The sequence below is a fragment of the Atta cephalotes genome (genome assembly GCF_000143395.1).
Source record: "Atta cephalotes unplaced genomic scaffold scaffold00003, whole genome shotgun sequence".
NCBI lineage: Eukaryota > Metazoa > Arthropoda > Insecta > Hymenoptera > Formicidae > Atta > Atta cephalotes.
This window is the reverse complement of record NW_012130067.1, coordinates 4927841-4942969: the sequence shown is the minus strand read 5'-3', so window position 1 is coordinate 4942969 and position 15129 is coordinate 4927841. Positions and strand designations below refer to the sequence as shown.

The 15129-nt window shown below is 36.9% G+C and overlaps 1 protein-coding gene across 1 annotated transcript in view; it reads left to right on the top strand.

Annotated features, from left to right (window-relative positions):
- Positions 1-15129, top strand: part of LOC105625758 — a 38705-nt gene that overhangs the window by 3024 nt on the left and 20552 nt on the right. The window contains exons 2-3 of the mRNA XM_012207078.1: positions 3039-3158; positions 8065-8200. Of these exons, the coding sequence (XP_012062468.1) occupies positions 3039-3158; positions 8065-8200 (256 nt within the window). The remainder of the gene's footprint in view (positions 1-3038; positions 3159-8064; positions 8201-15129) is intronic.

The following is a 15129-nucleotide window of genomic DNA, read 5'->3' as shown; positions in this document are numbered from 1 at the left end:
TCGCTCTCTCTCTCTCTCTCTCTCTCTCTCTCTCTCTCTCTCTCTTTCTCTCTCTTCCTTTCTCTCCTCATCTTTCACTTTCTATCTTTCTCTCTATCCCTCCTTTTGGACTTTCCCTGCTCCTTTCTACGCTCCAACTCACGAGTTTTGTTCCCCCTACATGCTCTTTACCCCCTCTCGGTACTTCGCGAATCGAAACTCTCTGCAGGGTGGCCAGCGGTATTACCATGAATTTACATAGCTTCGAACTCGGAACATATTGCGCTGCTTTGATTTATGCGAAACATTTGCTAAATATTCCGGCTTAATCTCGGCCACGCGAAATATCGCTGTGGGAGAACGCGAACTTGCATTTACTCTCGTATAACGATACTGTGCAACATTTCTTCAGAAGCATGATAAACAGAACGCAAATAGGCACTTTATAAATGTCGGTTCACGGAGAGAGCTTTTGACCTCACTCAATAGCAAGCGCTTGGAGAATTCACGCGGCGTCGAAGATTTACGGGAAAACAAATCATTTTGGGAGACACCCTGGGATCACCGCGAAAATATCTATTTCGGCAAACTTTAAGGATTACGCGCGTTGTGATTTATAGTCGCATCGGCTAGGTGCGTACGAGTCACGCATCATATTTTAATATTTCATGAATAATTTATTAGTCTAGATGGAATAAAAATTATATATGGATTTAAAAAGCTCTTTTCACTGTGGAATCAACATTCATACTGCTCACTAATATATCAAAATTAAATGTATGACAATATAGAGATGCATACAGCAATATTATCGATGAACGGATAACGTCTAAAACAACGTGAAACATGAATCTCAGTTACATGGATTCTCATTGACAGTGCTCTCAGATTTCCTCACCCTCGAGCCGGCCTAGTTCGCACTTGGCTTCCTCAACGGTGCTAACGATCGCGGTTCAGTTAAGGGTAGGTGCTTACCCTGAAGCCGATAAAGTACGTAAAACTACACTGCTTAGCGACAATTACATGACTTAACAACAGTAAATGAATGATAAGCTCTTCTATGAATACCATCGCTTCGAGTTGCCTACTTGCCTAATGGCGTTATTGTCTGACCAAACGCGCTCCAGCACTACTGTTAACTACAACTAATGCTAAAAGGCTTTGCATTAATTATATGAAAAATTAAGTCCCGGTGAAATAAATTAGTTTTCACATATAATGTAACTTATAATGTGATAAATAAGTTATATAAATACAAGACTTCATTAAAGGTAATTTTTAAGCTATTATGTATCAAAGATTTGAAAAAAACTTATGTTCATTGAGCATCTTTGATACACCATAATTAAAAAATTACCCGTTATTGAGCCTTGTCTATCTTTTGCTTATTACATAAGCTGTATTATATGTGAAATATTAACTTATTTTATCGGAATCCAATTTTCTATATAATTAGTGTGAGGTCTATTTACGCTTTAAACGTCTTTTCAATATGGCATACTTAGTTTTTTTCAATACTTTTTTCATTATTTATAATTTTTTTATTAATAAAGATACATATAATTGCTTGATACTGTCATGTTCATTAATTATATTCTTTAATATTCAACTTAATGTTTGATTCAATTGAAAAAAAATTTTACAATATATTCATTCTTATGAAAGTTATATCGGTTATATAATCAGTTAATCGGTTATATAATCGAATTGTATTGTATACATCAGTGTGCTATTTCCTTAATAAAACTTTTAAAGGATTAAGTTAAGCAGTTTAATATAATACAAAGAATTCTCAGAGAAATTACGCGTATAATCTGTATAATTTTTGTATAATCAGATTAAAAAAATATATAAAAGAAAATGTATAAACTTATCAATTGTTTTAACTTGCATACTTCGGCATATCTCTCTGCGAATCGATTTCCTACGCAGTTTTCTCCGCCACTAAATGCTAGTTGCGTCATTTCTCGATATCTCCGTAGCCATTTCCACTTTTCCGCGAATCGGTTGTTCCTCATTCCATTTCCTTCGTTGTCCTTCGACCGTTCATCTCTCTCTTTTTCTCTATATCTTTTTTGTTTCCATTTCACATATTCATACGGCGCTCTCTTTTCACAATAAACGCAGATCATTTGCATGCAGAGTTCTCGCGCAAAACTCCCTCCGCAAGCCAAGCATCCCCGTGGACTCCGCCACCCCTTCTGGGGTCTCCGACGCGATAAGCCGCCCCCGGGGATCAGCGATTGTCTCGATTTATATGCAATGCATAGACGTAGACTGTGGTCGCGCTTTCGGTTCTCGCGCACATCGGATGGAACAAGGCATTTACGCATCGATAGATCGATTCTCTCGTCAGACAGTAAATATTGCTGATGAGCTGGTCCAGTCAGCATCGACGGGGATTTTAGGACGCGGAGGAGATTTAGGGTACTTTTACCCTGCGATTTGTCGAGTGGTAGAAATCCTCTGCTGTTCGACATCGGATACTTCTTCGGATTTTCATGCCGGTTATTCTTCACTTTTTCAGCAACATTTCGCGTATTTTCTCTTCCTACACGGAGAAAGTGCGTGCTTTAATAGTGTCGAAGGTAACTAGCAAGAACAATGACTGGCTTGCTTTAGTCATTCCAAGGATTCAAATAAAAGTTAATTGGTTTTATTCTTCGGAAGACTGAGTGTTACAAGAATATAACAATTCAACATTATAATGTTGAATTGTTAATGAACACTATAATAATATGTATATACATTATTATTGCGTTATATACTATACTATTAATTACGTGAAGATAATATTCTTTATGCATCTAATAAAAGATTAAAAATCAGCCCTGCGTGAGTTTGTGATGCAGATTTAAAGAGCATGGGCGAAGTTTTTCAGTTATCGGAGTTCGCGTCATTTGATGAAAGTCATTCCTTACAACTTTGAAACTCTATTAAGAGTAGGGACACGAAGAGCGATGAAAGTTCGAGAGAAAATTTTCATTGGGTGGAGTAGTTAATGGGAAATGGTAATAGCGAGCACGATGTATATCATTTTCTCCCGTTTGTGCTTGCAGGTATCGTTGTGCGACGATTACAGTCTACCTGTCGACTTTGTGAACAAGAGACGTCCTGCGAGCGCTGCAGCTGCAACGTCCACAGTGCAATGGACGCTACCTAGTCCTACTGTAGAGAATGTAAGTAATTCAACACTGTTATAAAGATTTTAAATTAAATTATATTTATAGCTTATTTTTTAAATATAGAACAATTATAATACTTGTAATAAATAGGTGATTTATTTTACTTTGTAAATTTAACAGATTTATTCCTAAATCTTACTATTACTCGTGATATATTATGTGGTTCAGTTATGAAACAATAGTATATATATTCAGCACTTTGCATGAAAAATTTAATTAAGAGATTAGACATGGCGGCAACATATAACTTTAGAATAATGCTTTTACGCAGTGCGACATTATTGCGGTTATGATAAAACTTTATTCCACACCACAGTCGTGCTTTTATCTGTATTCACAGTTCAATGAATTTTGCGTTAAGCAAACACGCTTACACCGTTACACGTTCACGCGTCCCCATTGTGGCACGTTCCCAGTCCAAAAAGTTTATCGATATTTTTTCCTCCCGCGACGTGCAGTGAATCAAAAAAGGTCAGGGAGTTACAATATTTCCACAAGAAAACAAAATCCTTTGAATAAGTTTTGCATAATTTGCATATGAAGTATACGTTGTCAATAATATCTTGCAAGTTTTGTCTTTATTAAGAAAATATTATAAAAATAAATGCCTTGATTGAATCTAATTAATGAAAAAAATTCATGAATGTTGCGAAAATAAAGTGTTTATGTTGCATTAGAGTGAGCATAAGATTTCAAAGTAAACATCTATACTCACACGATCCTCGACTGTCTCGTCCTCTGCACATAATGTGCGCATGACGTCATTTCCTACAACTGTGTGACCCGTTTCGTCGGCTAACGATAGTATTGATATTTTCATAACGCTGACGGCTGGGGAATCAGTCGAAGGGAGAAATATAATTACAGTGGTGACAAAATACCCGCCGGGCACAGTGTAGCGCAAAGGGCATTGGATGAAGCGTGTTGGAGAGTGTGAGAGATGGTAACAACGAAAGGAACGAGAAGCATCGTTGGCTGGGTGGAGAGACCGGTGACTTCCGGCGTTGCTTATAATTGTTCCACCACTCAGTTTTTGGTGTCTGGAGTTGCCTCAAGCTCTTCGCCTAAACGCTTTGGCAGTACAGCTTCGCTTTCTCGCGGTTCACGAAAATATATAATGCTTGAAATATCATGCTTTGCGGTTTTCTCACCAAGAAATAGAGCATTATAACACATGAAAGTGAACATATTCTGCAATTTGTGCAATTAATCTTCTAGATTATTTAATTTTATAATTATCAGATTCACACACATCTGCGAATTAATAATTATGAATAGTTATTTAATAATTTTTTCAGCGACTAGCAAAGAAACTTATAGTTTCTTTTAAATTAAAGTTTTTATATAAATATCTATAGTTTTTACAAATATATAAAATATATTTTTAAAATTTCTGTTCTTGCATTTGATCTTATGTTTATTTTATACATTATATCACGTGCATTATTACTTTTTTTATTCATAACCATATTTGATATGTTAATTCGAAAAAATTTAATTCGTTACCGTCAGCTCGGCGTCTGATTACTATACAAATAAACGGAAACGAGGACCGCGCCGCGCGACCGTCGCAAGGGAGTTTATAAAAGAAAGAGAAAGAAATCTCGCAAAAAAGGGACGACACCTGAGTGTGCCGAACAAAAGTTTCCTTCGCTTCGTTGTCACCGACAACCCCCGCGAGCGTCGCAAGGGGGAGTATGACAAAGACGGAAAGCGGGTGCCACTTGACTCGAGAGGGTGAATCGTTATGAGTCGTGCTCGTAAGCCCTACTTAATACTTTAGCGCTTTATTTTATGCGTGAGATCGAGCACTGGTGTTGCTCGCATTTATCACTATAACAAAGAGCTTGGGGGTGTAAAACTTTAGTAAACGTATCTTTCGAGAGTTGTAGTTATACATGATTTTGACATTTTGTTCGTTGGTTCACAAACTTTGATTTGCAATTTTCTTGATTATGTTTCAATCAATTTGAGAGACGATCAATTTATTTTTCGATAAACGCAGAGCGTATATTAACAAAATGCTCAGGGGGACTCTTCGCCATTTGTACCAGGTCGAATTCACGAAAGCGATTAACTCACGGCGAGGAAAATTACATTGAAAAGTGAACATAATTAATTCCTGACTAATTTAGAGGGACATGTCTTTCTGCAAGAATTCCGAAAAAATTGGCTTCGTGAGGAAAATGCTCGATGTCAAGCTCTTTGTGCGATATCCCTCGTCCGAGAGCGAGAGTGATTGATACTCTTGCCGCTAAAAAGCGCTTTTACGTGAGTCTTATCTTGCATCGCTCATTTTTCTTGTTATCTCCGCTTCACCTGATGCCATTATCTGCATATTGTTAATGATGTCTTGTATTATTGCGGATACTGTAGAAATACTGACTCGTTTCACAAAATTAAGAGCGATCGACGTCACTGATGTAACGTTTCCTCGAGAGTGCCATTCTGTGTAAGGCGTTATTTATGTTATGAACTATATCACTAGTCGCCATTAATATAGCTCTTTACAACGCTACGATATTAATATTTATATCTCTAAAACTTTTTGATAAGTTGTTTTTGGAAACAGATTTTATTTTTTTTGTATTTATAATAATTAAATTTAGTGGAACTATAATTAATATACATAATTAGAAAGAACTAAATTATTAATTTATTTTATGTCCAAAGTTTTTTTTTGTTTTGCCAATAATCTTTCTTTAAAATGCATTATTAATTTTTTAAAATATAATATGCATCATATTTGAAGATATCCATATAAATTATTTAATTCTATCGATATCATCTGACATTACATGTGTAACATATTTTGGAATGATAGTCAAAATTTTGAAAAAAAAATCTTTTTAGTATAAATTATTTATTAAATTTCAAAGCCGTTGAATAAATTAAAAATTTGTTTAACATTCCAAAATTAGATTTGAAGAAATTAACAAAATACAATTGGCTGCGTTTGCTTTTTGCGGTTAGAGCATTTGAAGCATTATTTTATCTCTTTTGTTTATCAAATATTAAACAAAGGCAAGTGACGTTTAGAAATTCTGTGATCACAAAAGCGAATGCAGACAATGGTGAAAATTTCGTTTCGCCATGTAGACTCATAAATACAATAAAATCACACGATTAGATCAGCCAATAATTACGCCAAATTATAACGCACTGACCAAGTAATCGGATTAAAACCCTCGATAAATCGGACAGTATTAACAACTGAATATGATAGGGTGTGATGCATATTATTTGCATTGCATTCAGTGCCATTACATTCGATGCAATCCTCAAAGTGGTCAAACAGTTTACACACGGAGGGAAATTCGAGCAACTTGGGACACTGTATGTGTTTATTATTTGCCATAGCTCTTCCACCGCCAACACCATGACAGCTTTACAGATTTACTTTACCCGCTTAACGAGGCACCGCTAAATCCGCGCGTTTTCACTTGTCGAATGGCAATTCGATTTCTTGTCGGTGTTGCATGCCTATAACCCTGCGTAATCGTTTTCGCAACCATCGATAGGATTTGGCGAACGCGTTCGCGCTTCGCGGAAAGTCGAGTCAGCCCGTTCGTCATCGGATTTGCGATAACCGAACGACCTCCATAGAGCTTGCGGAATCGTTCCCGTAATTTCCGTATAAACATCCACAAATTTATACGTTTCACGGAGAAGGGCTCGTGCGATGGTAGAGGGAACGAGCTGGTAGGTAAGATGGTTGGAAGCAATCGACTTCGTCTTCGAAACAGCCCCTGGAGGCATAGCGCTCAACTTTGGCAGGAGAATTCCAATTTTGGGCTCTTTCCATTTAAGGCTACTTGTCTTCCCTCCATCACCTTCTCATTCTTACTTTCGTCTTACATTGCTGGAATGTCTGCTCGTCTCGCCTTGCTGGGCTTTCTTATGCACCATATTATTTCTTCTTTTACTACGCTTCCCTAATCGATATAATGTTAAATAATATAATGTTAAAATCGAGAGAAAGAGAGAGAGAGAGAGAGAGAGAGAGAGAGAGAGAGAGAGAAAAGAAGAAAGCTTTCATTGATGGATTCTTTTTTATCCAGTGCTGAAGATCTGAACTTTTCGTCATTTACTCTCCGGAAAAGATATATTATCGTTATTTTTATTATCATTATTATCATTAATATCGGTAAAGCACCGATCGTATAATCGCAGTGAAACCGAGTGATTTCCGCAGGAAATACGAGAAACTCTGCCTCGTTCGTCGATTGAATTCAGTCGAGAGAAATTTATTTCTTCCGTTCGTTCCTTTGGGTTGAAATTGTTAAGACAAACATGACAAGCAATTCGCTTTATATTATAGTCGTACTAAAAAATATTCCACCTTCAAGCTCAATCTTTATACGTGTACTAGCAGGATATTAATGTTCATCGTCAGCTGGCTGATTATTTGAGCGCTACGTTTAATTCACCGAGACACACGTGCTAGCGGAAATGAATTGTTGCCACAGTTGTTTTCTCTCGAAATAACGATCATCATTTAGGGGATGGCTGGAAGCGTGTCCCCTCGAGTCCTGGCCAACGTATTACCGCAATTGGCTGCATTCAGGACCAGAAAATGGCATCAAGTTGCCGTGTAAATTCAAGCGTAGCTATCTCTGACGATAATCCTTCTCAAAGATATTCTCTCCTGGGACAAAGTTGAGTATTACTGTCCCGCGAGAACGTCGAGAAAAATGCACCTTGCCAAATTAATATTGTTACAGTAATTTTCTCGTTTGATATACCGTCTATCCTATGTCATTACAAGCCATATATTAAGGAAGAGAACTGTATTCTCTAATGGAGATGCCAGATCGATCGCTGTTTCAGATGCGAAGATGTACATACGGAATCTCTCTCGAGTGAAAATGGAAGGAAACAATTTGTGTTTTGTTTGCAGGCGGAAATCGAGATTGTGGAACAATACAGCGACCCTAGAGACAGCAAGAGCAAAGCGTATGTGGAACCAGGAACGGAGTCGTCCTTGCCGACGATTTATAGCAGAGAAAATCGCAATTATTGTCGACCATACACAGGTGGGTCTTTTCTTTAAATCGACATTATGAATGAAATGAAGGATTTAATTCTAACTAAATATACTATAATAGTTGTTGCATATTGGACGGACATATAAATAGCATTCCTCTGTTTTGAGATACAAAATAGATGTTAGGAGTATTTAACAAGAAATCTAACAAGAAATCTGTAGCTCTCCATTGAATATAAAGAAAAAATTTAAATATTAAAATTGCACTTTTTTATTTTATTATTAACAATATCGATATAATTAAATATGATACACTAAAATATTTTTAATTATACTATTATTATATTAATATCTCAGATTATTTTTAATTATATTACAATATATTTAAATATAATACTAAACATATATAGTAATAAAATAATAACGATAAATTAATTGCGGTATTCGAAGCATGAGACGTATTTCCGTGGCGTTGAATATTGATGAAATGTTCGGAATCTACATTGATTGATCACTGACGGTGTGCGATAAGTTCCGGGATAACGCAGTTAAGCGGAAATTCTCATGCTAGGCCGCAAATTAATGTGGCGAGCCGCCGGGTTACGGCCGATACTACGACGTACGAATTATCGAGGTAACAACTCAGTTAGCGTTGGATAAGAGAGGGAGAAGAACCCCTCGATAATTGAACGGTACGCACAGGTTGGTCGCGAGTGGCTAACGGATTAATCGACAGGGTTGGTCGAAATAGGGGATCGTCTCTTTTTCGCAGTGGATGATACTCGCCGATTCGATTGCAAAACTGATGGGGATTAGAAACTCTCGTATCTTCACACGGTCTTGAGCAGCGCGGAAACTTTGAGACGCTAGCAAGAGCTGCGGATTAAATTCTTGCCGTGTTGGATCTTCACGAAGGAATGCTGTGGGTTGTGATTAACTCTGCACGATTGTCCCGTATGTACGATACGAACCTGATTCGCAACCCTCATCGAGCGTACCCGACACTCGAGTATGCAGATTGCCGTGTAACACTGATCCCGAGTAAACACTGGCGGAATTTACATCCTTACCATATTCATGGGCTTTTAATTCGCAAGTCATTGTGAATGTGGCAAGGATCAACATGAGGCCTGTGCAAAGATTTGCTTCCTTCGGTCAGGACAGGAGAGATATACGACCTTTCCCCGTGTATTTTCCTAGACACGATAATATTACTAAATGTATTACATGTGCTATTTTGTTCTCTTACGATAGGTTAGTGATACATTTCAAAGAAACATTTCCGAGATTATTATGTGTCATTTTTATGTGTCATATTTTATGTGTCATATTTTTCTCGTCTCGACAACTTTGGCTGTGTTTTAAAATTTATTGCCAATACAGAAAATCTATAGTTTACATGCACTATAGATTTTCAGTTTTTATGATAGTTATAATTATATAATTTGTTGCCTAGTTATATAAATAAATGAAACGAGATAATCGATATTCTCGAGATGAAATTCAGGAATCTTGAGAAACGAGAATATCAGTTTATTGAGACAAGGAGATTGCATTAATCATCTGTTTTTGTTGAAACTAAATCTCTATCAATATTTTCTCATCTCGTCTTAGTTTTCTTTGTTATTGATATACTTATCACAAATATAGGTGACTTAGGATAGTGCAGGTAACTTGAAACAGCATGTACTTTTGTTAAATTTAATCGTGATATCCATCCATGAGTCATTAAAAAAAATTTAAAATTGAAACTTTCTTTAGAAACTCATGGATGGATACTAAGATTGAAGTTAACAAAAGTACATGCTGTCCCAAGTTAGTCCTGTATCAACCAAAGCATCTACATTTATGGAATATTTGTTCCATAACGGTTCTTTCATCGTCTCACGACAAAATCTCCACAGCAAGGCTTTCGACGGGGGCATTATAAGATTAAAAGTAAATTGTCGTCCTTGCCATTCGAGGAATGCCGTTCCTTTCGTGAGAATTGAATCAGCAGTCGCGACGATGGGGGGTGAATATAAGGGAAGTGCGTGCGCGCGAGGGTGAACCGAATGGAATTTTCAGACTGGCCGCTTTATAAAAGGGTACCGATGATGCTGAAATGTCTGGACGGTTCGCCGCCCTCCGTTAACTTCCGGTGGTAGCGACGTAGTGTTCCCGTTGTTCGTTACTACAAGCTTGGTTTACGCTTGTTGGTACAAACTTTTCGGTCTCGCGGGCTGTCCCCGACGTTACTTGCCATCGACACCATGCGCGGTGCCCCGTCTACCATAATATGTCGTGTGATATTTAATTAAACTTCTCATCCCTGCACCGCCGAACCACCCGTAGTATTGCCTGCCCGTTTTCATTCCGCTTTCATAGTCCGTAAAGTTTCAAGGGGTATTTCAAATTGTGTGCCTGCTCGCTACCGCATTTTCCAGCGCCATTCTACTTATAAACCGTGTTTCACAGTCAGCCCTCTCGACAGATTTTTCTCGTCTTTCTCTGAAGTACGCACTTTGTTGTGAGACAAATCAAATACGGCACATTGTACTGCTAATGACTTATGGCAAACTAAAAGCAAAAATTTCTTTCGTCAAATGAGATTATTTTTTAAATGTTTAAAAATATTTAATCACGTTATGAAGAAAATATGGAATAAATTACTACACTGAGTGTTCCATAATTATTTAATCCAGTAATGGCAATTCTGGAAAATTCATGTATTCTGCCTTCTTCCAATTGATATTAATTAAATTTGTTTTAAAGAAACCTACCATAATTTTAATTACGTTTAATATCACGCGAATGTACGATGTGTCACTAAAAGAACTTTTAGGCTCCTCGTTTGTTCGTGCGACCCCTCTTCAAAGTTACCCTCATTTCAATTACTGGTACCAGGTGACTTGTAGCTCATTCCACATCCCCGAGCAGTTAACGCCTGTGCGGGTCCATCGTATGCAAATGTCAATCCGACCGTCGGTTTGCGTCCGTCGTCCGAGTGGGAGAAGGCGGGCCTGGTGTTCATCAAACGCTGTTCAAAAGCTGCCGCACATATATTTGTTAGCGGAAATTTATATTCGTGTGCAGAATACTAAGTTAAAGCCGCAGACTTTTCATTGTAACACTGCTTGACGCAATCTTTTTTCTTCTATTTGTTTGAATAATCTGCATACGTAAGCTTTAATGATATTTTGTAATATTATAATAAAAATTGTAATATTATAATAAATTTTCCATATTTTTTAAAATAATTAGACTAATGCAATTTATATATGTGATATAAATAAACGTAATATATATGGTCTCCTCCTTTGTATCCCCAGAAGATCAAAATAGCCTGATTATACTCTCAGGCAAAATCAGGCTCTGATTTTGAGTAGCTAGGATTGCCAATTTCATACTCGCACATATATGAGCTCCTGAAGGGGATTAATTTCATTATCCAACTAAATACAATATGCGCTCATATAATAACAATTAAGCATACATTCAATCTCCACCAGTTTCCATACTTCACGTAAACAACTTGAAAATCTGATCTCTATGAAAATGAATAGTTAATAAGATCCTTCAGTCCTTATGCCTCCGTTGACATCTATTCTTTGTTCTGTCTCCCCGTCTCTTTCTCTTTCCATCGCCGTTTCTCTTTCCATCTTATTTTCGGATATGCCATATTCCTCACTTTCTCGCGTCGTAAACTAGATCATTTACAAACTGTCATCAGCATAATTTCGGTTCGTCCGACGATAAGTACGTGCTTAGATCTGGAGACAAGAGCTTATTCTCCGAACAATTTTGCGAGCTAAATTCGCATATCGCTATGGCAAGATGGAAAGTTTATCGCATATAGCGGTATCGAGGGACGCGCCGTGCAATATTGACATGGTTGAATTGACGTCAAAGCCTTCAGTTTTACTACACGATTTTTGTCAGAAAAAATCATTTGAAACCTCTGTTAAAAAGATTATTAGATTTTATCCGAAACTGACTCACTGCGCTTCTATTCTCGTTAGCAATATGTACCGGGACACGAATTAACGTCCTAATCATATCATTTCGTTTCGTTTACCGTAAATCCGAATCCCCCGATTGACTGTTTTAGCTTTCTCTTTGAGCAATTGAACCTTTCAGTTCATGCTGAATGTAGGGTGAATAAAAAGTGATTAACGAGATTCGTATGTGAATAATATTTCCAAGTTTTTGATAAAATTATATGCTGAAAAAAGAATGTAAAAGAATGTTTGTAAAAATTTTCTTTGTTCATTATGAAAGGAATGAATAACATTGTTACTTATCCGGTTTTATATCGATGCAAAATTTTAAAAACAACACACGCAGTTTTGTCACTCGACATACTCGGCAGACTTGAAGGGCAAAGGTCGGTGCTAAGCTACGAAGCCGAACCCTTCGCCAGGAGGGAGCCCTTGAATTCATTTCATGGGCAATTACAATTAGCATTTATGCCACGATTTGCATATCGTTGCGAGACAATTTCGCGCGCGCTTGGCTTAATCTCTGTGTCAGATGCTTTCGCATCATGCAAGAAACGTTCGTAGATGTTCAAGATCGCCTATCTTACCATATAAACTACTGAAATTTCCGGTGAGATCTTGTGACCCCCGAGATTAGCACAATGAGAGAATTTTAACGGTGAGAAGTCGTATTATATATATATTCAAAATTGATTTATAAGCATAAACCCCGATCTACAATTCCGTAAATGTAGACATAAGATTATGAGAGTAGCAGTAACATATTGTCCAACATATTGATCTATAATCGAGTAAAGATTCAACGAACTTTCATCTTCAATTGAACATTACTCACAACACTTTTTCTATGTTTCATATTCGTAATATAATATATTCATAATATAATAAACTCGTCAAATAATATATCATAAAATGAACTCAATAAAAGATGAAAAGAATACTTCGCATTCCTTTTCATACATTGAGATGAAAAGGATGATAACGATATAGATACGTGACAGCACTCTGATTGATTCACTCTTACGTTTTACGCAGTCGCAAGATAAAGTTGACAAAGGAATCATCTTTTACACGCTTTACAACCAGGAATAGTAGGTTAAAACTTCGCTTTATAATTTTACAATCATTTATCTTTAACATTTTACAACTATTTACAACTACATTTATGCAATTGTAGATCGGGTTTATTGCGAAATATCACCTGCTATAATTTTTTAATTTAATTCCAATTTTCGAAGCGAGTAAATCTCGAGTAAAATTTCTGTAAAGATAGAATCAAGTATATCAAATGGTATCGCGAGTCTTGATTGTAATCAAAATTGCATGGCACGATTTGAAAACGAATACGAGATTTCTCGTTAACTCGATGAGCCGCAGTGAGCAGCGGAACGTAAGATTGAATTTGAAGCAAAAGTAAACTCGCGACATGATTAATTCGAAGAGTCCATAAAGGGGTTGAGATACGCACGATTGGCAAATGCACGAAATCGGCGGGTAGGTTTCGGAACACGTTCGAAACTCTCTCGGTTTACCTTCGTCGAATCCAACCCTTTCCGCCGCAAACGATTGTGCCCGCGTGTGATCACCGACGTAGATTTCAATTGTGCAATGTCTACTGACAGGAAAGCGAATAATCCATGTGTCGCGTTGCCCCCGTGATCGACAGCTTTGTCCCTCGCACCCCCTTTTTGCCGCCGCAAAACTCTTTCCAGTGAACCTAAACATTGATTTTATTGGTAATAAAATCAATTGGAGCTAACGACTCAGAGCTGCATTCGCACAATCGCTTTTAAATTTTACGAGGAGCGAAATCGCCAAGATCAGTCGAAGCGTGAAGGGGATTTAACATGGGCATACTCAAGGGATGGGCAGAGGAGACAAGGGAGAGGATGTTTGTTCTTCTAAATTTTAGCAAGAAAAAATAATTAAATTATGAAAATTATTCTTACGAAAAATTAAATGCCCAATTTGTGATCCATGCATTATTCGCAAAAAAGTTTATTGAAGATTCTCGAAAACTAGTTTTAATATAAGTATTTTAACAAGTTTTTTGTGTGAAAAAATGTTTGCTCTTTGATTAAAATCTTAGATATGCTCATGGAATTTAGAACTGCATTTTAGGATTTTCTGTATATTCTATCGTCGATTAAAGGGAGAGAAAAAAGAAGATTTGTGCTGCTCTTTATAGAAGATATTCTGAGATCAATAGATATCTTTCTTAAGGAAAGCTTTTGATCAATTAGATCTCAGCTCAACTGTGATAATTATCTAATATTTATGCGAAATTATTAAAGCGAACGACACACTTAATTTATGAGTAGAAACATATCCTTTTAGTTCAAAGCTGTCAGTTTTATCAATGGACAGCTTTATACGAAACAGTAATCAAAAGACATCGCGATGAAGCGATGCTCTAAAAGGCCTTCGTAATCAGTCGTTGCTTCAATCATCTCGTACTATGCATATATGTTCGAGAATGTTTGTAGCAAATTTCAAATAAAAAACAGATAGATTCTCTTCAAAGTGGATCGCTTCTCTTTCCAATATTTCTTTTTCTTTGTAGTGCTTTAGCTTGTAATTGTTGTTGTGACCCTGATAACTTTGGCTTGTTAGTAACTCTTTCTTGCTTCAAAAAGATGACTGGAGGGCATAATAAAAAGGGAGATATTCAAGGAAAATATATTTTATAAAGAAGAAATATCGATATTACAGAATTCTCTGTCGTCATTCTCTGTCTGCAATCTTTGCTTCCATCATACATTACGTTGAATAATGCGAGATTACAGACGATACTAATTGATTAGTTCGAGTTATTTTGCATAACAACGATAGATAGGAATAATTCGTCATAATGTTCATCAGCTCAATCTTTCTGGGTGTGTTTGATAATCTTCGGATCTTCGGTTTATATTCATCTTCGTGCGACTAAACGTCATCCTTCTACGATTCTCTCTCTCTCTCTCTNTCTCTTCTCTCTCTCTCTCTACTACTCTCTCTC